Here is a 24,101-nt window from a genome sequence, read left to right as displayed (position 1 = left end):
TTGTCCTGCTGGAAGGTGAACCTCCGCCCCAGTCTCAAGTCTTTTGCAGACACTAAGAGGTTTTCTTCTAAGAATGCTCTGTATTTGGCTCCACCCATCTTCCCATCATCTCTGACCAGCTTCCCTGTCCCTGCTGAAGAAAAGCATCCCCACAACATGATGCTGCCACCACCATGTTTCACGGTTGGGATGGTGTGTTCGGGGTTATGTGCAGTGTTAGTTTTCCCGCCACACATATCGTTCTAACCAGAGAACCTTGTTTCACATGTTTGATGTGTCCCCCACATGGCTTCTCGCAAACTGAACTTCTTATGGCTTTCTTTCAACAATGGATTTGCTCTTGCCACTCTTCCTTAAAGACCAGATTTGTGGACTGCACAACTAATGCCGCGTACACACGATTGGAAATTCTGACAAGAAAACCGTGGATTTTTTTTCTGATGGAAAGTTGGCTTAAACTTGTGTTACATACACACGGTCAAACAAATGTGGTCGGAAATTCCGACTGCCAAGAACACGGTGACGTACAACACATACGACGAGCCAAGAAAAATTAAGTTTGATAAGCAGTGCGGCTCTTCTGCTTGATTCCGAGCATGCATGGATTTTTGGGCATCGGAATTGCATACAGACGATCGGAATTTCCGACAAGAACTTTTCTTGTCGGAAAATTTGAAAACCAGCTCTCAATTTTTTGTTGTCGGAAATTCCGGACCAAAAGCTCACATTGAACTTTTCTTGTTGAAATTTCTGATCGTGTGTATGTTATAGTTGTCCTGTGGACAGATTCTCCTACCTGAGCTGTGGATCTCTGAAGCTCCTCCAGAGTTACCATGGGCCTCTTGGCTGCTTCTCTGATTAATGCTCTTCTTGCCCGGCCTGTCAGTTGAGGTGGACGGCCATGTCTAGGTAGGTATGCAGTTGTGCCATACTCTTTCCATTTTCCGATGATGGATTGAACAGTGCTCCGTGAGAAGTTCGAAGCTTGAGATATTATTTTTTTTATAACCTAACCCTGCTTTAAACTTCTCCACAACTTTATCCCTTACCTGTCTAGTGTGTTTCTTGGCTTTCGTGATGCTGATTTGTTCTCTTAAGGTTCTACAAGTTTGGGGTTTATATGGAATGTATGATTGTAAGATCCTCCTAGTTTGTTAGGTACGTTTTGTTGTCTTCTCTGTAGGCAAGGTGCTACATAATTATCTGATTTATCATTTTCCTGAAGGATCAACCATTCCAAAAGACCATTCCACTGAAGACCATAAGAGCATGCAGCATTAACATAAGTCCCAGTCACATTGGTGAACATTGTCCAGATTCATCCTGAGCATTGCCATACCCCATACCAGCATCCTAATTATACCCAATGGCAGTGTCCTCATAACCGCCACACACCATGCCAGTGTTCTGATAACTGCCATACCTCATACTCGTGGCCTGATCACCACTATATCTTATACTAGCGTCCTAATCACCACCATACCAGCTTCCAGATCACCAACATACCTTATACTAGCATTCTGATCACCGCCATACCTCACACCAGTGTCCTGATCACCGTCATACCCCATACAAGCATCCTGATCACCACAATACATCATACCAATGTCCTGATCACCATAATACCCCATACCAGAGTCCTGATCACCGCCATACCTCATAGCAGCACCCTGATCATCACCATAGCCCATGCCAGTATCCTGATCACCGCCATACACACTAGCAGGGTCCTGATTACCACCATACCTCATACGAGCATCCTGATCACCGCCATATCCAATGCCCGCATCTCAAGCACTGCCATACCCTATACCAGCATCCTGATTGCCACAATCCACCACACCAGCATCGTGATTATCGCCATGTCTCATACCAGCGTCCTGGTCACCGCCATTCTCAATTGCAGCTTCCTGATCACCGCCATACTCCATACCAGCGTCAGGATCACCACCATACCTTATCCCAGTGTCCTGATCACTGTCATACCCCATACTAGCATCATGATCTCTTCCACACACCATACCTCATACCAGCATTCTGATCACCGCCATATCCTGGGCACTGCCATACCAGCTTCCAGATCACTTCCATAAACCACACCTGATTACCACCACACACTATATCAGCATCCTGATCACTACCATACCTCATACTAGCTTCCTGATCACGACCATACTCCATACCAGCGTCCTGATCACCACCATACCCTATACCAGCATCCTGAGCACTGCCATACCCCATATCAGCATCTTGATCACCACACCAGCGTCCTGATCACTGTCCTAACTCATACCAGCATCCTGATCCTCACCATACCCTATGCCAGTATCCCGAGCAACTCTTTACCCAATACAAGTATCCTGATCACCGCCATACACCACACCAGCGTCATGATCACACCAAACACCATACCAGCGTCCTGATCACTGCCATACACCATGCCAATATCCTGAGCACTGCCATACCCCATGCCAGCATCCTGATCACCACCATAAACCACACCAATGTCCTGCTCACCACCACAAACCATACCAGCATCCTGATCACCACCATACCTCATGCCAGCGTCCTGGTCACCGCCATATTTCATACCAGCATCCTTTTTACCGCCATACCCCATACCAGTGTCCTGATCACCACCACATAACATACCAGCATTCTAATCGCTGCCATACAATATACCCCATGCCATCATTCAGAACACTGCCATACCCCATTCCAACATAATTTTCAGCACCATACCCTATACCAGTGTCCTGATTACCGCCACACACCATGCCCGTATCCCGATCACTACCATACCCCATACCAGCTTCCTAATCACCACCATACCTCATACTAGTGTCCAGATCACTTTCGTACCCCCATACCAGCATCCTGATCACCGCCATGCCATCATCCCAAGCACTGTCATGCCCCATATCAGTGTTCTGATTATCACCATACCAGCTTCCTGATCACCACCACACCAGCATCCTGATCATCACCATAACTCATACCAGAGTCCTTGTCACCACCATACCACATACCAGCGTCTTGATCACCACCATACCCCATACTAGCATCCTGATCACGGCCATACCTCAAACCAGTGCCCTGATCATCACTATACCCAATACCAGCATCCCGAGCACTGCCAGACCCCATACCAGTATCCTGATCGCTGCCATACACCACACCAATGTCCTGATTACTGCCACACACCATATCAGCATCCTGATCACTGTCATACCCCATGCCATCACCCCAAGCACTGTCAAACTCAATACCAGCATTTTGATCACTGCTATTCACTACACCAGCTTCCTGATCACCACCATACCTTTTACTAGTGTTCTGATTAATGCCATACCCCATGCCAGCACCCCAAGCACTGCCCTACACCATACCAGCATCCAAATCACCGCCATAAACCACACGTCCTGATCACCACCATACCTCATACCTGCATCCTTGTCACCACTATACCTCATACCTACGTGCTGGTCACCGCCATACCCCATTCCAGCATCCTGATAACTGCCATACCTCATTTCAGCATCCTGATCACCACTATACCCCATACCAAAATTCTGATCACTGCCATACCCCATTGCAGCATACTGATCACCGCCATACCCCATAGCAATGTCTTGATCACTGCTACACACCAAAGCAGTGTCCTGATCACCACCATACCTCATATTAGCGTCCTGATCACCACCATACCACATACCAGTGATCTGATTACCACTATACCCCATACTAGCATCCTGATCACTGCCATATGGCATACTAGTGTCCTCATCACTGTCATACCCCATACCAATGTCCTGATCACTGCCATACCCCATTCCAGCATACTGATCATCGCCATACCCCATAGCAATGTCTTGATCACTGCTACACACCATAGCAGTGTTCTGATCACCACCACACCTCATACTAGCATCCTGCTTACCACCATACCACATACCAGATTCCTGACCACCACCATACCTCATACCAGTGACCTAATTGCCACTATACCCCATACTGGCATCCTGATCACTGCCATATGGCATACTAGTGTCCTCATCACTGTCATACCCCATACCAATGTCCTGATCACTGCCATATCCCATCACAGTGTTCTGATCCCGTCATACCCCATACCAGCATCCTGATCACCGCCATACCATATATCAGTGTCCTGATCACTGCCATACCCCATATCAGAATCCTGATCCCCGCCATACCACATACCAGTATCCTGATCACTGGCATACCCCATAATAGCATCCTGATCACTGCCATGCCTCATTCCAGTGTCCATGGTCACCATCATACCCCAAAGCAGTGTCCTGATCACCACCATACCTCATACCAGTGTCCTGAAGTTCTCTGCTTTCCCTTTCTCCCTGCAATCTTCTGGGACATGTCATAAGTCCTAGAAGATTGCCTGGCCATTGAGAAGCCACAAGCTGTCACAGCTGCGTACCCACACTTGTAATGCTGGCGCCGGAAAGGGAGAGAAGCGAGGGTTCGGATGGCCGCATTGCTGGACTGTGGGACTGGCGAGTGTGTTTTTTGTAGCCGCTGACTTTAATAGACACAAAACCGAGTGGAACTTTGCTTGAAGAAATACAAGGGACTTTATTGGTGCAATCTACAAATCAGAAACACAGTATATTATAAAAAAAACTTGCATACATTACAACTTGCCATTCAATTTGTATAATAAAATTGTGCACAACAATATATTCACATAATAGGTGCATTAATAATGGCAGCAATGACAAAGCCATGTTCACGTATAAGATGTTTCTCATGGCTGCAGTTCCTCTGAGCTCCACAAGGTGGTGATCTCACTTAAACAGAGACAAGAATTCTCTATGGAATACAGACAGGAAGTGATGTCACGTACAGACAGGAAGTTCCGGGTGAGAGGTGAGTCGGGAGGAAGTAGAGAGAAGACATTGCTGGAAGAGGACACGGAGGAGGTAATAAGATCTAATGTTCTATTTACACCCAGTAACCCCCGTCATGTCCGTCCTCTTCCTCCATAGTCACTGTGACGTCTTTTATATCCGGTGATCTGACGAGATGGTTCCTGTAAGGACTGCGCAGGCGCAATCCTTGCCAACGGAAATCACCGAACCTCCAGGGCGACGTGGAATTTGAGGTAAGTGGCCAGTCGGCCTCACATCCTCGCTTCGCTTGGACGGCTTCCTACGGTCGCTCGGCCTCCTGGCTCTTTTTTTTAACATCCTCCAATCCACAGGGATGTTAAGGAATGAGCCTGGATGCCGGGCGAGGTTCGGAGATTTCCGTCGGCAAGGATTGCGCCTGCGCAGTCCTTACAGGAACCATCTCGATAGGGGAACCATACCGGCAGATGATAATACACTTTTATATATAGTGTGGAAACCTAGATTAACCCCTTCAGGGTCAGAACATTTCCCCACTTACTGGGCCGGAACATTCTCTTAATCTTGGTGTTGTCACCTTCTCCCTGGAGATGACATGAACTGTCCTGGATTGAGTTGGAGTGTTTTTTGGTGAACTTCAAAGAAGTTGGGATGGGAGCCGAATGTTATATTAAAAATGCCCGTTTTCTAGGCTAATAGGCAAAGGGGTGTCAAAAAAATAGCATGGGGGAGGGGGAACTGCACTTTGGAACATTCATTGTCAGCTTCCTAGTTTTAAAGGGGGGGAAAATACCACACATACACCTCCAAGGGTTTGCTAGGTGGCAATGTATGCTGTGTGTGTGTGTATATATATATATATATATTTATTCCTGTTACTGTAGCACATTGTATTGCCAGTACTCAATACTCGTACTACTAGACCTCTCTGCAGCCTTTGATATTGTTGACCATCCTACTCGCTAAACTCCACTCTCTTGGCCTTCAAGACTCTACTGTCTCCTGGTTCTCCTCCTACCTATCACAGTGCTCCTTCCGTGTTGCCTATAACTGTTTCCTCCCCACCACTTCCGTTTTTTTTTGTAGGGATACCCCAAGGTTCTGTCCTCTGGCCCCTTCTCTTCTACATTTACACCTCCTTCCCTTGGTCACTTGATAAACTCCCACAGCTTCCACCCTTAGATCCTCTAAGAATTGAGCTCTGTCATTTCAAAGCCATTGTTTCTAATTTTTAGGGACTCATTAATGACTGGAATGATACCACTGGATTGGCGCAGGGCCAATGTGGTGCCCATATTTAAAAAGGGATCAAAGTCTTTACCAAGTAACTATAGACCTGTTAGTTTAACTTCTATAGTCGGGAAGATACTGGAGTGTTTAATATAAGACCACATAGATGAGTTCTTGCTAGAAAAAAATATTTGAAGCAACAGCATGGATTCATGAAAGACAGAAGTTGTCAAACATGATTTCTTTTTATGAAGAGGTAAGTAAAACCCTGGACAGAGGGGTGGCGGTGGTCGTGGTATACTTGGACAGAGGGGTGGCGGTGGTCGTGGTATACTTGGACAGAGGCGTGGCTGTGGACGTGGTATACTTGGATTTTGCAAAAGCGTTCGATACAGTTCCGCACACACGGCTCATGTGTAAGGTAAAGTCTACAGGATTGGAAATATCAGTTTGTAAATGGATAGAAAACTGGCTGAAAGACAGAATTCAGAGAGTCGGGGTTAATGATTCTTACTCTGAATGGTCTAAGGTTATCAGCGGTGTACCCCAAGGTTCAGTGCTTGGACCCTTTCTTTTTAATATCTTTATAAATGATATTGGGTCTGGGATCAAAAGTAAAATTTCTGTCTTTGCAAATGACGCCAAGCTATGCAGTCTGTATGTAGCGCACTCCTCAACCCTGTACTCTGTATGTAGCGCCCTTTTTAACTCTGCACTGTATGTAGCACACTCCTCAAACCTGCACTCTGTACACAGTGCATTTCTGAACTCCTGGTATGAACTTCTAGTATGCAACAATGCCTCACTGTTAGTGTAGTTTGGCCACACCCACAATTTGATGCATAGGGCCGTCCCCGCCTAAAGAAAGGGGGGGGGGGATGAGTTCCTGCACCTATTCTCTGAGAAAAAAAAAGCCCTGCTGCTCGCAAATAGTTTTCCTGAATTTTGCTTTCCAGCACGCACTCTCTGCAATGAGTGGACACACAACTCATGTAGCCCTCACCCTGGGAGTCTACACTATCCTTCCAATCAGCAGCAGCCCGATGGTAGAGAGAGGTGCTAGCAGCCCCTGGACACCCAACAATGAGCTGCACTGGGAGGTTGTGTGTGCCTTGTATATTCCCAACTGGTCCTTCTACTGCAGGCAGCATGAAGTTTATTTATTTTTGTCAGCTTGTCCTCGGTAATACTGCTCACATTGGGCTCGATTCTTACTTGCACTCAGTTAACCTTCATAGCTGTGTGTGCTCTTCTCTTTGCTAATAACAAGTTCAAGGAGTTTTTTGTCTATTGGCAGGTCCCATTACCAACCAGTCCAGGGTGTGCAGGTAGTGAGGAGATGATGTAAGTAAGTGGTAATAATGTACAATAACTTGTAGCAACCAATGAGTGAGTAGTAAAGATGTGCAGTAACCTCTAGCAACTAATTGGTTAACAGTAATGTTGTGCAGTAACTTTTAGCAACGAATTAGCAAGCAGAATTTATATGCTGTAATTTCTAGCAACTAATCAGTGATTCGTAATGTGTGTTGTACCCTTTAGCAGCCAGACAGTGAGTGGTAATGATATGCTGTAACCTCTGGCGACCAATCACAATCGCTGCCTGATCTACTACAGTTAACTGATTTTGAGTCTAGCTGCTATTCATTGCATGTCTCAGAGCGGAGGGGAAGCTGAGGGGGCCAATAGAAAATGTTTGTCCCAGGGTCCAATTAATATTAAAGTCGGCCCTGCATTACGCGCAGAGCGCAGTGTTCGGGAATGCATTACATGCAGGGCATAGTGTTCAGGAGTGTACTACGCACAGGGTGCAGGATTCAGTGCAATTGCTTATCTGTACCCGGAGGGACTCGTGTGTGGCATGTTTATCTATTTTGTTACCAAAGGTGGTTCTATACAGCTCTAGAGTGTGCATATTCCCCATTTGGGGGGGGGGGGGGAAATCTATGGTGAGCTAACCAATTAGGGCTAAAAAAGCATATGACAATTCCCCCTTCCCTTTTTTATGACTGGGATACCTCTTTGCCCTTTCAAAGTGTTTCACAGAACCTGGGGGAGTGGAGTATTTACCCTGCCATCTCCATCTAGGATCTTGAAAATTATTTGGTTTGAATACAACAAAGGATATAAATGGTATACAGAGGAGGGTAGGAAAGTCAACAATACACTCTGAAACAAATTTCTCTTTTATATATTGTGAACTCGTAAAGGAAGCCATGCTTGGCTAGATCATGTTGTATTTTTAATGTTTTATATGAATTGCAATACATATATGGAACTTTTACAGTGGTGTTCGTATAAACATAATTTGGCACCTTTTATATGGTGGATTTTTTTGTTAATTATCCAGTAACAGACAAGGGATGTGTCTGGATGGTGACTGTATCATTGTGTGTGTCAGGTTCCTATAAGGTGTCAGGATGTCACTGTCTATTTCTCCATGGAGGAGTGGGAGTATTTAGAAGGACACAAGGATCTCTACAAGGACGTCATGATGGACAATCAGCCGCCCCTCACATCACCGGGTAAGAGGAGACTTTATTGTAAAGGAGAGAGCAGTACGGAGGCTCCACCTAGATCCCCCATCATCTGATAAACACATAGAAACAATGTATTCAGTCAGTGTGTGTGTTTCCTACAGATGGATCCAGTAATGGGAACCCACCAGAGAGATGTCCCCGTCCTCTGTATTCCCGGGATTATTCCACACAGGAAGGTCACACCATCCCTCACCATCATCAGGTAGATGATTGACAATTTTTGCTGGTTATGATTTATAGACAGCATGTTTGTTGCAATAAATGTTTTATTATATCTTTTTAGAGTGGAAACCTCTGGGAGGATAATATTGTTGTTAAAGAGGAGGATGAGGAGTATGGAGTGATGGAGGAGTTTTCAGAAGGACACAAGGATATGATGGAGCCACATAATACCAGGAACCCACCAGAGAGATGTCCCCGTCCTCTGCATTCCCGGGATTCCACACAGGAAGGTCACACCATCCCTCACCATCATCAGGTAGATGGGGAACACTTATTGGCAGCTATGAATTATACACAGCATGTTTGCTACAATTAATGTTTTATTGCATGTTTCAGAGTGGAAATCTTGGGGATTATAATATTGTTGTTAAAGAAGAGGGTGAGGAGTATGGACTAATAGAGGAGTTTTCTGAAGGACACAAGAATCTCTACAAGGACATTATGATTGAATCTTCTAGTAACAAAAACCCACCAGAGATATATCCCCGTCCTCTGTATTCCCAACAGGAAGGTCACACCATCCCCCACCATGATAAGGTAGATGAGGAACAATTGTTGGTAGTTATGATTTATACACAACATATTTATTACAATGAATGTTCATTATATATTTCAGAGTGGTATCCTCTGGGATGATAATATTGTTGTTAAAGAAGAGTATAAAGAGGAGGATGAGGAGTATGGGTATGAAGGACACAAGGATCTCTACAAAGACATTTTGATGGTGCCACCTAATAACAGAAACCCCCCAGAGAGATGTCCCCATCCTCTGTATTCCTGGGATTCCACACAGGAAGGTCACACCATCCCTCACAATTATCAGGTAGGTGGAGTTAGGGGTCCTTCATAAATCTGCATGGCTACACTCAGGACAATGGGACCAGACTGTGTATGCATTAAGTGAGATTTACTTACAGTAAAACAAAATCCTACCAGCACACAGCAAGCACAACCCCACCTACTGGGGTCTGGAAGCTGACTGGGTATTAGCTGGGCAGCAGGTAGGGAAGTCCAGCTGGCCAGCATGTAGGCAATCAATAAAGTCAGGTTGGACAGCAGCTTGGGAGTCGGCAAAGTCTGGCTGAGCAGCGGCCCGGGAATGGGCAAAGTCCGGCTGGGTGGTGACCCCGGGAATGGGCAAATTCCAGCTGGGCGGTGACCCCGGGCATGGACAAAGTCCGGCTGGGCGGTACCCTGGGAATCAAAAAAGTCTGGCTGGGTCGGCGGCCCAGGAATCAGCAAAGTCCGGCTAGGCACAGCCCAGGAATCAACAATTTATAGGTGAGCAGCTGGCAGCGGATCACCAGAGGCAGTCTTGGCAGCAGACAGCGGATCACCAGAGGCAGTCTTGGCAGCAGACAGCGGATCACCAGAGGCAGACTTGGCAGCAGACAGCAGATCACCAGAGGCAGGCTTGGCAGCAGACAGCAGATCACCAGAGGCAGGCTTGGCAGCAGACAGCAGATCACCAGAGGCAGGCTTGGCAGCAGATCACCAGAGGCAGGCTTGGCAGCAGATCACCAGAGGCAGGCTTGGCAGCAGATCACCAGAGGCAGGCTTGGCAGCAGATCACCAGAGGCAGGCTTGGCAGCAGATCACCAGAGGCAGGCTTGGCAGCAGACATCGGATCACCAGAGGCAGGCTTGGCAGCAGACATCGGATCACCAGAGGCAGGCTTGGCAGCAGACATCGGATCACCAGAGGCAGGCTTGGCAGCAGACATCGGATCACCAGAGGCAGGCTTGGCAGCAGACAGCGGAATACCAGAGGCAGGCTTGGCAGCAGACAGCGGAATACCAGAGGCAGGCTTGGCAGCAGACAGCGGAATACCAGAGGCAGGCTTGGCAGCAGACAGCGGAATACCAGAGGCAGGCTTGGCAGCAGACAGCGGAATACCAGAGGCAGGCTTGGCAGCAGACAGCGGAATACCAGAGGCAGGCTTGGCAGCAGACAGCGGAATACCAGAGGCAGGCTTGGCAGCAGACAGCGGAATACCAGAGGCAGGCTTGGCAGCAGACAGCGGATCACCAGAGGCAGGCTTGGCAGCAGACAGCGGATCACCAGTAGCAGGCATTGAGGCAGACTGATCCCCATCGGCAGAAAGCATGAATGAGGACTGGACCCCATTGGTAGGCTGCATATAGACGGACTGAACCCCATCGGCAGGCAGCATGGTATGTCAGGAATCTGCAGCAGGGATGACCAGATCGGTTTGGCTACAGTTATGAGACCGGTGCACAGCAAACGTGAGAATATAAGTGAATCAAAAAACCCAGTGACAGAATACCTGACTAATCAACCTAACAAACATATAAACTAACTATATAAAATATATACAAATTGTGGAGCACGGAAAAGCAGGGGTAAACTGGAGGTGCAGGAAGCAAATGGGAAGGGAGAACCTAAATTGGGACAAGAACAAGGGGGAGCAGGTATAAGGCTACAGGGTACAGAGCAGGAACAATGGCAAACGGAATCTGGCAGCAGAGCAAAACAATGGAGCAAGAGGCACTGGTAGGGCAGGACCTAAATACCCTCCCAGCAGCCAGCATCAGGTGGAAACTGATTACTGGGGTCTGCTGGGAGACTCCCGCTGGTGGACACCGAAACTACAACCTTCTGTTATGGGAAGCACGGTGCCACCAGCAGGAGATCAGTTCCTAAAAGGGTTGGGAACATAAAGTGCTTGAACTCTGACATGTGGAGACGATGTGTGGACTCTCTAATATTATATTTCCTATGTGATCTCACATCATAAATACTTCTATATTACAGATGTTATTTTCTGTCATTCTGTTGGTTTAGGGTGAAGATCTGATCAATATGAAAGTTGAGGGTGAAGTAGAAGAGATGTATGTGAGGGATGATCAGCAATATACGGAGGGGGCTGGAGTGATGAGGACATTCAAAGAGGAGGACACTCCAACAGAGATCAGCACAGGTGAGCCATAATATATTGGTCCAGAGTAGGGTGGGATATGAGTGATATCACCAGCCAATAATAGGTCGATAATAGTCACTGATACTCGTTTTATACATTATTTCTTCTTTACTCTCAGATAAACCCCCTTCTCTGTGCTGCAGAAACAATTAATTTATTTTGTAAATAATATATGTAGATTCGGGAGTTCAGTATGGGTCGCACCGAATCGCATGATAATGGAAATCACATTATTCTGTATGGTGCCCATTCATATGCACGCAGCACAGCATGGCGCATTTTTGGAAGAGGGTCCTGTGCTACTTTGGTGTTATGCAGCTGCGATTTTGGTCCCATAGACTTCAATGGAAATGCACGTACATAAATTCTGCACATACTTTTTTGCAGGTTAACCACTTAAAGCGGTGGTTCACCCACACTAACAACATTTTAGCATTAAATTAGGCATAGTAGCCCGAGCTACAGTATGCCTTTATTGATTTTTTTAGCCCGGTACTCACTGTGCAATCCTATATAGAAGATTCCGACTCCCCGCGGGGAATGGGCATTTCTATCAAGAGGGAGGATGATTGACGGCCGGCTCTGGCACGTCACGCTCCCCGAAGATTGCCGGAACAGGTCTCGGCTCTTCACTGCACTATATGGCGCCTGCGCACAGACTATGCGCAGGCACCGTGAAGCGCCAAGTCCTATTTCGGCTATTTCCGGAGAAGCGTGATGTGCCATAGCCGGCCGTCAATCATCCTCCCTCTTGATAGGAACGCCCATTCCCCGCGGGGAGTCGGAATCTTCTATATACGATTGCACAGTGAGTACCGGGCTAAAAAAATCAATACAGGCATACTGTAGCTCGCGCTACTATGCCTAATTTAATGCTATAAAAAAAAAATGTTTTATTAGGGTGAACCACCGCTTTAAGCCCCGGACCATTATGCAGCTAAAGGACCAGGCCCCTTTTTGCAATTCGGCACTGCGTCGCTTTAAGTGACAATTGCGCGGTCGTGCGAAGTGGCTCCCAAAAAAACTTGACGTCCTTTTTTTCCCCACAAATAGAGCTTTCTTTTGGTGGTATTTGATCCCCAAAAAATATATAATTTTTTTTTTTTCCCTCAGTTTAGGCCGATACGTATTCTTCTACATATTTTTGGTAAAAAAATTGCAATAAGCGTTTATTGATCGGTTTGCGCAAAAGTTATAGCGTCTAAAAAATAGGGGATAGTTTTATGGCATTTTTATTAATAATTTATTTTTTACTAGTAAGGGCGGCGATCAGCGATTTTTATCATGACTGCGACATTATGGCGGACACATCAGACACTTGACACTATTTTGGGACCATTAAAATGCACTGATTACTGTGAAAATTACACTGGCAGTGAAGGGGTTAACCTGTAGGGGGCGCTAAAGGGGTTAAGTGTTCCCTAATGTGTGTTTCTTATTGTTGGGGGTGTGGCTGGGTGTGTGACGTCACTGATCGTCATTTTCTATGACAGGGGACAGACGATCAGTGAAAGGCTCACTAGGAAGCATGGGGAAAGCTTTGTTTACACTTACCACTCCACGTTCTTTAGCTCTGTGACCCAATCGCGGAACACTGGCGGTGATCGGGTCCGCGGGTCCCGTGGGCACAGTCACAGAGCCCAGGACCGGGTCGCGAGCATGGTGGCTCATTCGTGACCCACAGCTGGGCTTCTTAAAGGGGACGTACCTAGGGTTGCCACCTCATCCCTTTAAACCCGAACACATATTAATTACACAGGTTCTGTGGCTGATTAAGGTGGTAATTAAACTCACTTGGTGCCTTTCCTGCATTAAATTGGCCTCAAAACCTGTGTAATTCATATGTGTTCAGGTTTAAAGGGATGAGGTGGCAACTCTAGACGTACCTGTATGTCCATATGCCCAGCTGTGCCATTCTGCCGACGTATTTAGTTGTGCGGTGGTCCTTAACTGGTGAAGGAGCCGCACCTGCTGGCGTCGTTAGTTGTTAAGGAGCCAGCAGCCACCGGAATACTAGCAAGCAATGACTTATCCCTACTGTCAACTGGGGATTCTCAGCCAACAGCAGAATGTAAACAAAGGACAGAAAAAAATGGCATGGGCTTCCACAAAAATCGTTACGGGGCCCTAATCTGAGCATGCAGCCTAGAAGGTCAGAAAGTGGGTTGCCGTGTGCAATCTCCCACTGAACCATACCAGGCCATCATGCAGGGCTACTTTGACATGTTGATGAGGACAAGAGCCTTCTCACCACAACCTTTGCCCAGTATTTGTGGGGGTCGGGGGGCTTATTGAAATCTGCAAGATGCTGGCATGTGCAGTGAGTTGCGTGTGAGTTGAGCCAGTCCAAAACTGTATTTTAGGGCATGGCAGCCCACTTTAAATCAATCAATGAAAAGTTCACATGCACATCAGTTGCCCATAAAGGGGTTTCTTCTACACAATACAAACTTGTGTTGCCTAGCTCTCCTGGATCACTTTGGGTCTCTCGGTCTTTAGTCACAACTCCCTGCTGCAAGGCCCACTCCTGACCTAATGATTGGGGTTCTTCTGACACCCAGATAGAACCCAAGCTGACTCCTGGAGCGAGACCTGGCTTCTGGCTGAAGCCCTCTGACTCCTTGGTGAGACCCTCTGTCTCTTGGCTTCTATCCCCTTGGTGAGACCCTCTGTCTCTTGGCTTCTGGCTGGGGATTCTCTGACCCCTCAATGAGACCCTCTATCTTGTGGCTTCTGGCTGGGGATCCTCTGACCCCTCGATGAGACCCTCTATCTTGTGGCTTCTGGCTGGAGTCTTCTCACCCCTTGATGAGACCCCCCTGTCTCTTGGAATCGGCACCTCTGTCCCCTGGGTGAAACCCTCAGTCTTGTGGCTTCTATCCCCAAGCCATGACACCCTCTGTCTCTTGGCTTCTGGCTGGGGCCCTCTGATCCCTTGGTGAGACCTGTTTTCTCTTGGCTTCTGGCTGGGGGACCTCTGACCCCTAGGCGAGACCCTCTGCCTCTTGACTTCTGTCCCCTCGGTGAGACCCTCTGTGTCGTGGCTTCTTTCCTTTGGGGAGATCCTTGGCTTCTGGCTGGGGCCCTCTGACCTCTCAGTGAGACCCTTTATCTCTTGGCTTCTGGCTGGTGCCCTCTGGCCTCTTAGTGAGACCCTCTGTCTCTTGGCTGCTGGTTGGGACACCTCTGACCCCTGGGAAAGACCCTCTGTCTTGTGGCTTCTGGCTGGGGCACTCTGACCTCTTCGTGAGAACCTCTGTCTCTTGGCTTCTGGCTGGGGCCCTCTGATCCCTTGGTGAGACCAGCTGTCTCTTGGCTTCTGGCTAGGGGATCTCTGACCGCTAGGTGAGACCCTCTGCCACTTGACTTCTGTCCCCTCGGTGAGACCCTCTGTGTCGTGGCTTCTTTCCTTTGGGGAGATCCTTGGCTTTTGGCTGGGGCCCTCTTACCTCTCAGTGAGACCCTTTATCTCTTGGCTTCTGGCTGGTGCCCTCTGGCCTCTCAGTGAGACCCTCTGTCTCTTGGCTGCTGGTTGGGACACCTCTGACCCCTGGGAAAGTCCCTCTGTCTTGTGGCTTCTGGCTGGGGCCCTCTGACTTCTCTGTGAGACCCTCGGTCTCCTGGCTGGGACACCTCTGACCCCCTGGGTAACACCCTATGTCTTGTGGCTTCTGGCTAGGGCTCCTTGGACCCCTCGATGAGACCCTCTTTCTCTTGGCTTCTGGCTGGGGCATCTTCGACCCCCTGGATGAGACCCTTTGTCTAATGGCTTCTGACCCCACAGTTAGAATCTCTGTCTCTTGGCTTCTGGCTGGGGCCCTCTGATCCCTTAATGAGACCCTCTGTCTCTTCCAACAACCAGTGAGTCAATACTGCCTGGCCTTTAGGGTGTAATATAGATTTTAAGGGGACCCCTTTAAAAATAAACTAATGTGGAATCCCTCCAATTTTTACTTAACCATCAGAGCTAGTTTGGGTTTCAAAGGGGAACCCTATGCAAAAAAGGGGGGAAAAAAGTGTTCCCTCTCAAAATTCATTCCAGACCCTTGTATGAGTGTTCAGCCTGGCTATCCCAGTAGGGCTAGTGCCCCCCTCTTAAACCATACAAGGCTACATGCCCTCAACCGGGGGGGGGGGGGGGGGATGTACCTTGTTTGATAAGGACTCAAGCTTCTTCCCCACAACTCTAGGCTTGTAGGCTTGAGGCTGTGGGTTTGTATAGGTGGGGGCTTGTCAGAATTTGGAACCCCCCCTTTAAAAATGAAGGTAGGACCCAGATAATGACTTCTCTAATGAGTAACCTTAATGTTTGGTTAATAAACATGCAGACACACTTTTTGACAAGTCCTTTATTTAAAAAAAAAGTCCCACAATGTAGAACTCTTTTCAGACACATGTCACATGGACATGACCATATTTGGTCAGTAATGTCACAAGGGAGCCCAAAGTGCGTGTGTGTTTATTTACTTTCCTTTTTTTGTGAATGAGCAGGTTTACTACGTACCCCTACTAATTTATGTATGGGAATGGATATCTGGGGTCCACTTATACTAAAGGTGGCTTCCAGATTCTGATGAGCCCCTCACCAGCAGACCCCAGCAACTACCAAGCCAAGGTTATGGGCAAGGGACATATGTCCTCATCAACATAGGGTAAAGGTTCTTTGCCAAGGTACCCCCTATGTTGATATTTGTGGTGTGGTATGCTGCTTGTCACCAGAAGCCTAGGCCTATGGTCACGTGTTCTATGCTAAAGGGTCTGCAAGTCTGAAGGGGAAACGTTTTCCAGCTGGTTGTTCTACAGAGAACATCTGCTCACGCAAGTCTACCTCATCCAGATGGGTTCTTTATTTAAGTGAATGAAACCTCTCATATATGAGATAACAAAACTATATAACAACCATTGTTTGTTTTCTTTTGCAGGTCATGCCATTAAGAAGCCCTCAAAGGACTATCTCACTTCATCTCCAGGTTGTAAAATTGAAGATGAGGACATCATAAGAGATTGTGCAGGAGAAAAGACAATGAGCTCAGCTATGGATGGAGGACTTCACAGTGTGGATAGACCATCAAATCCCTCTGACTCTGCACGACCTCATTTTGTGGGGGATGGTGCCGGAATTCAGGCGGAAGAGAAATTTTCCTGTCCTGAATGTGGGGAAAGTTTTAGTTCTGAATTAAGTCTTACTATACATCAGAGATCTCACGCGGGTGAGAAGCTTCATTCCCGTCCTGAGTGCGGGGAATGTTTCCTTGATAAATCAGGATTTGTCATATATTGCAGATCTCACACAGGTGACAAGCCAAATTCCTGCCTCGCGTGTGGGAAATGTTTTACGAGGAAATCAGACCTTGTTAGGCATCTGAGATGTCACACGGGTGAGAAGCCATATTCCTGCCCTGAGTGCGGGAAATGTTTTTCACAGAAATCAGGCCTTGTTATACATCAGAGATTGCACACATGGGAGACGCAGAATTCCTGCCCTGAATGTGGGATGTGTTTTACAAAGAAATTGGATTTTGTTATACACCAGAGATCTCACACGGGGGGGAATTTGTATTCCTGCCCTGAGTGCGGGAAATGTTTTATACACAAATCAGTCCTTGTTAAACATCAAAGAACCCACACAGGGGAGAAACCATATTCCTGCCTTGAGTGCGGAAAATGTTTTTCACAAAAATCAGGCCTTGTAATACATCAGAGATATCACATGGAGGAGAAGCCGTATCCCTGCCCTGATTGTGGGAAATGTTTTACACGGTTGTTCTATCTATCCACACATCAGAAGGTTCACACTGGTGAGAAGCCGTATTCCTGCCCTGAGTGTGGAAAATGTTTTTCACAAAAATCAGGCCTTGTTGTACATCAGAGATCTCACACAGGGGAAAAGCCATATTCCTGCCCTGACTGTGGGAAATGTTATATGAAGAAATCGTACCTTGCCATACATCAGAGATCTCACACGGGGGAGAAACCGTATTCCTGTTCTGAGTGCGGGAAATGTTTTGCACGGAAATCCATCCTTGGTATACATCAGAGATTACACACGGGGGAGAAGCCACATTCCTGCACTGAATGTGGGAAATGTTTTATAGATAAATCACACCTTGTTAAACATCAGAGATTTCATACGGGAGAAAAACCGTATTCTTGCCCTGTGTGCGGGAAACGTTTTTCAGATAAATCACACCTTGTTTGCCATCAGAGATCTCACACAGGGGAGAAACCACATTCTTGCCCTGAGTGCGGGAAATGTTATTCACGCAAATCAGACCTTGTTATACATCAGAAATGTCACAGTGGGGTGTAGGGAAGAGTAGACCCTTCCTGGGTTTATTTCCCGGGAGGTTAACTAAACTGCCCCTAAGTTCTAAATGTTAATCCGAATCCCACCAAAGTCAATGGGAGTAGAATTTTTTTTAATCGATTCAGGCCATTTTTAAGGCAAATAGGCAAAAAACTGTCAAAGGGCATGGGGAGCTGGGCACTGCCCTGGGAGATATCGAGAGGTATATTAGAAAACTACAGATCTGCCTAACATCAATAGTATGTAAGGTATTTGAGGGAATGGTAAGGGACTCCATAGTATATAGAAATATGTCTGTTATAAAGGTATCATAAGTGACAACCAGCATGGATTTATGAATAACCGTTCTTGTCAGACCAACCTGTTATGGTTCTATGAGGCAAGAATTTCGATATTTGATCGTGGAAGTCCAGTGGACAGACAGTAGTTTATCAAGACTGTATACCTTTTATAACTGTTTAATCTGTAAAATAAAGTCTGTTGGAGATGATGAAATTGTATGTACATGGATAAGAAACTGGTTACAAAAACAGGTCCAGAAAGTAGTTATAAATGACTCATTCTCTAAATGGTGGGTCCCAGGGTTCTGTCTTCGGGACAATGCTGATCAATGTGTTCATTAATGATGTAAGGGTTGGAATCAAGAGCTGAATTGCAGTGTTTGTCAATGATAGCAAATTATGCCAGGAGAAACCTTCAGCACAGCTTGTAGCATCATTACAGGAAGACCTTGACAAAGGTCAGCTACATGGCAGATGATGTTTAATATTGAGAAGTGTAAAGTGATGCACTTGGGTGCCAAAATATGTTAGAAGGGGCTCCCTGGAAGAATCAGTGAGCTGGGGGTGCTTCTAGATCACCGACCTACCAACGGCATGCAACCAAGCCAACAGACTACTCTCGTGCAGTAAAAAGCATGTAATTACCTACCTGAGCCCCTTCTCTCTCCAGCGATGTCAACGATCCCCTCAGCCATCCAGGACACTCCTGATTGGATGAGACAGAGCAGGGTGCCATTAGCGCCCATGACTGTCAATCAAAGGCAGTCAGCCAAGTGGGAGAGAGGGAATGGGGCCAGGTCGGGGCTCTGTGTCTGAATGAATACACAGAGCTCTGACTCAGCTTGGGTGCCCCCTGTAGCAAGCTGCTGGCTGAGGGGCACTCAAAGGAGGGAGAGACCAGAAGCAACAAAGAGGTATCCAAGAAGAGGAGGATCTGGGCTGCTCTGTGCAAAACCAGAGGAGGGAAGTATAACATGTTGTTGTTTTGTTTTTTTTAAACGGGCCTTTACAATCACTTCTCCTCCAATCTCATTGTGTGGCTCCGTTCCTTTCTACACTCCCTGAGACTGACTGGTATCTGACCTATGCTGGGATCACCATTAGGTATTTGTATATTGCTACTGTATCTCTGCAGATAATCTCCCATCCCCAGGAATGGTAGAATAATCTGGGTATGCGTTGATCTCTGAACAATGCAGAATAAGGATTCACGCCAACTGTAAAAACGGGAGTTATTGTGTGCGTTGTGGTCAGGGGCAGTGTTCAAGAATTCTTAGGCCAGCCATGTGGCTTTCTTTGTCTTACTGGAGAACACAGCTTAGAGGTACAGGGGGCGGGGAATAATGCACACTGCCCCTGGCCAGACATGCCCATAAACTCCCCTAGTCATTGTTCATTGGTTGAGATTTGTGCTTGATTGGCTGATTGTGAAGCAATCAAGCTCTATTTAGTATATAAATAAACATTGGTCAAGGGCTGGCGGTTGGTGGAGCTAAGGATGTGAGGGTGGTGGTTGTCTGTGTTACTTGGGAACATACAGGTGTACACAAATGCATTATTACAAAAGACTGAAAGGGCTTTTTTTTAGCGCAGGAGACATGGATTACGCGTAGCATATGGTGAAATTTCCACGTCAATGTGTACTTTTACGTTTTTCCTGAGAAGACAAAAGCTACACTGAGGGCATTTTCCAAATTTCCCAAATACTTTGTGGCCGGTACAGATGGCAGTGCATATGTGTGTTCCTGCAAAGATGTGGAGGACAGTGGACTTGACATTGGACAGGATGCAGCAGGTGGTGGTATCAGCACTGGAGAGCGTGCTGCGGGTGGTGGGATCAGCACTGGAGAGGGTGGTACTATAGATTATTATTAGGGTGCAGTGGATGATGGGGTCGACGCTGGAGAGGGTGCAGTGGATGATGGGATTGGCACTGGGGAAGGTGCAGTGGCTGATGGGATTGTTACTGGAGAGGGTGCAGTGGCTGATGGGATTGTTACTGGAGAGGGTGCAGTGGCTGATGGGATTGTTACTGGAGAGGGTGCAGTGGCTGGTGGGATTGGCACTGGAGAGGGAGCAGTGGATGATGGGATTGGCACTGGAGAGGGAGCAGTGGATGATGGGATTGGCACTGGAGAGGATGCAGTGGATGATGGTATTGGCGCTGGGGAAGGTGCAGTGGCTGATGGGATTGTTACTGGAGAGGGTGCAGTGGCTGGTGGGATTGGCACTGGAGAGGGAGCAGTGGATGATGGGATTGGCACTGGAGAGGATGCAGTGGATGATGGGATTGGCGCTGGAGAGGGTGCAGTGGCTGATGGGATTGTTACTGGAGAGGGTGCAGTGGCTGGTGGGATTGGCACTGGAGAAAGAGGAGTGGATGATGGGATTGGCACTGGAGAGGGAGCAGTGGATGATGGGATCGGCACTGGGGAAGGTGCAGTGGATGATGTGATCAGCACTGGAGAGGGTGCAGTGGCTGATGTGATTGGCACTGGGGAAGGTGGCGTGGATGATGGGATTGGTACTGGAGAGGGTGCAGTGGCTAATGGGATCGGCACTGGAGAGGGTGCAGTGGGTGAAGGGAGTGGCAAAAAATGTGCCACTTTACAGGCATACCATAGACACCCCCCAGGTACGAAATTTAAAGGAATATTTCTCTTTTATTGTTTCACTTTAAAGCAACACTAAAGGTTCATTTTTTATTACATCAATTGATTGCTGTAAGCTAGAGCATTTAAAGATCACTTACCTCGTTTTTCCTTTTGACCTCCAAAATACAGTAATCCAGGTTTGAAAATGCCATTTCCTGTCTCTCCTCTTCTTGCTTTCCACCAGCATCTGAGCTGTTTTGCATGGTGGAAAGCAGAATGTGCTCACCCCCTCCCTATGACTACAGCCCTGCGTGAAGATGCTCTCTTATCCCTCACAGGCATGGAGGCTAAGCCTAATGGGAACTGTAGTTCCCATAAGGCCGTGATGTAGCAAGAATGAATGTGCACCACAAATCAGGAAGTCAGTGAGAATAATGATTCAGGAGTGACGGAGGTGAATAAAACGGCTTGATTTCAACAGGTATCAAACTAGTTATAATGCAAAACATTACTTTTTACTTTATCAGCTACTGTCAGACTTTAATTTAAGAGGAAAATATTTTTGTCTTTACAACCCCTTTAAGCATTATTAACATTACATTGATAGATGTCACCTGGGGCAGGACCCAGGTCCCCAAACACTTTTTATGACAATACCATGCATATAAGCCTTTAAAATTAACACTTTTGATTTTTCATGTCATCTCCCATAGACTTTAACGGTGTTCCGTGGCTTTTGAATTTGCCGCGAACACTGCATGTTTGCTATTCAGCGAACACCGGGCTCATCCCTATTGTGTTTATACTGTTTAAATGTCAGTTTCTTTTTTTTTTTTTTTTTTTTTTCTTTCTTTTTTTTTTCTTTTTTTCCACTTCAGACTCTACCTCATAGAGCGTGCATTTTATGCTCACGTTCTGCGTACCAGCCCATTGCATCTCTATTTTTGGTTTCGCATCATTAGTGTTGCTTCTTCTTATGTGATTTTTTCTCTCTCTTTTTTTTTTTTTGTATTGTTATTCCAATCCTTCTGCTCCCTTTACTTTAGAAAGAGATAAAGAAAGAAAAAGACAAAAAATATACCATTACAATTTTATCCCCTTATCCTCCCCCCCTATCTCACCTTAAACAATCTCTTGTATCTCTAGTTCTCTCTAACTTTTTCTAGGGTAACTTTTTAAATGTCTTCCCTTAACTTTTCCGCGTAACTCCATGATTTCTTAAAGGTTCTCCAGTTGTCCCATTTCGTGCTTTGTAAAATGTTGTTGCCCTCTATTCCCTCTTTCAGTTCTTCCATTTTATAGGTTTCTTCGACCGCATCGATCCATTCCCAGATTGGGGGGCACTCCGTCTCTTGCCACCCCCTTGGGATTAATCTCTTTGCTGCGTTTAATAAGTGTGGTACAAGGGTATTCCTATAGTTTTTTATACCTTCTTGCCCTCCGTGGAATAAGACAACCCATGGGTCCATCTCGATCTTTTTCTTTGTGATCTCTTCCACACAGGACAGTATTTTTTCCCAGTACCTCTTAACCTTAGGGCAACCCCACCAAAGGTGGGCCATATTTCCTAGTGATCCACATCCCCTCCAACAATCTCCTGTTTGCCCTTCTTTAAATTTTCTTAATTTATCTGGTGTCATATACCACCCGGTTATACATTTAAAGCACATCTCCGCAGTGCGGCTGTCTACCGCAGAGGAGTGTGTCAGAGCCAACATTTTCTTTATTGTGACCATATCTCGCTGTGTCCCAAGTTCCCTTTCCCATTTTTTAATGAATGGAGGTATACTCTGCTCCTCCATCTTTAGTAGAATCCCGTACAGCTTTGAGGTGGTTCCTTTAGAGCTTTCCATGGTACATATTTTTTCCAGTTCTGATAACTGATCTTCTGACCTCAATGGATGTGGAAGTTCTTGGATGAAATGGTTTAGCTGCCGATACCTCCATTCATTAATTTCCATTAAATTCTTTTGGAGTCCTAACTCCTGTAGTGTTCTAATGTGACCTTCATTCATTATATCCCTTAATTGTGCAGTGTCCTTTTTAATCCAATTTCCCCCTACTTGTGTTTTACCTGGTGTAAAATAATCATTATTTTTCAGTGCTATAAGGGGTGAGTTATATACCTTCTCAGTTTTCCTGTAAACAGTATCCCATATTTTAAGTGCATTTTTTGTTATCTCATGTAAGTTTTTATCTAGTGTCCTAAATTGGGGGGGGTTCCAAATTATCTTATCCAACCTCGCCTGTGATAACTCATTTTCTAATCTAACCCACCTTTTTTCTTTGTTGACTCTGGCCCACTCCACCACTCTTGTTAATACAACTGCGTCATAATATCCCTTAATGTCCGGAACCGCAAGTCCCCCCTTTTTTTTGGGTTGTTTTAACGTCTGGAGTGATATCCTATGTTTCTTATTTCTCCATATGTAATTCATAATTACTTTTCTAAGGGCAGAGAACAGTGTTCTTGGGAGGACTATAGGGATCATCTGAAATTTATATAAAATTTTTGGTAAAATAACCATTTTACAGTAGTTAATTCGTCCTATCCATGATATTACTCTATTTTCCACCCTTTTTGTTTCTGTCTTAATTTCATTTAATAGGGGGATGAAGTTTATCACATAGGTTTTCCTAATTGATTTGGTTAACAATATCCCTAGGTATTTGAGTTCTTTAACCCAAGCAAACTGGTACTTCGCTTTCAGGAGTTGCTCATCTATCTTATTTATGTTTATACTCATAATCTCCGTTTTAGTGACGTTTAATTTAAAGTTTGAAAATTCTCCATAGTCGTTACATAAGTTTAATAGGTTTGGGATTGATGTTTTAGGTTCCTCTAAATAGAAGAGGACGTCGTCTGCAAAAGCAGCGAGTTTGTGTTCCTCCTCTCCTATTTTAACCCCCTTTATTTTTTGACAATTACGGATCCTGGCCAGTAGGGGTTCCAATGATAGCACGAACAGGAGTGGCGACAGGGGGCACCCCTGCCTTGTTCCATTTTTCATTAAGAAGGTTTGAGAGAGGCTACCGTTTATTTTTATTTTGGCCGTGGGGGACCTATAGAGGGTGGCAATCCAATCCATCATCCTCT

General features: G+C 46.2%; 1 protein-coding gene across 1 annotated transcript; it reads left to right on the top strand.

Moving 5' to 3' along the window:
- Positions 1-9,100: 9,100 nt before the first annotated feature.
- Positions 9,101-18,619, top strand: LOC120935882 (oocyte zinc finger protein XlCOF22-like). Its single transcript, XM_040347917.1, has 5 exons — positions 9,101-9,137; positions 9,218-9,418; positions 9,498-9,704; positions 11,687-11,822; positions 16,745-18,619. Exons 2-5 carry the CDS (start codon positions 9,323-9,325, stop codon positions 18,130-18,132), a joined length of 1,827 nt encoding a protein of 608 aa, XP_040203851.1. The 5' UTR covers positions 9,101-9,137; positions 9,218-9,322; the 3' UTR covers positions 18,133-18,619.
- The last annotated feature ends 5,482 nt before the right edge of the window (positions 18,620-24,101 follow it).

The sequence above is a fragment of the Rana temporaria genome, chromosome 4 (assembly GCF_905171775.1).
Source record: "Rana temporaria chromosome 4, aRanTem1.1, whole genome shotgun sequence".
NCBI classification, from domain to species: domain Eukaryota; kingdom Metazoa; phylum Chordata; class Amphibia; order Anura; family Ranidae; genus Rana; species Rana temporaria.
Note: the sequence above shows the minus strand (reverse complement) of the source record. Positions and strands in the feature narration are given on the sequence as shown.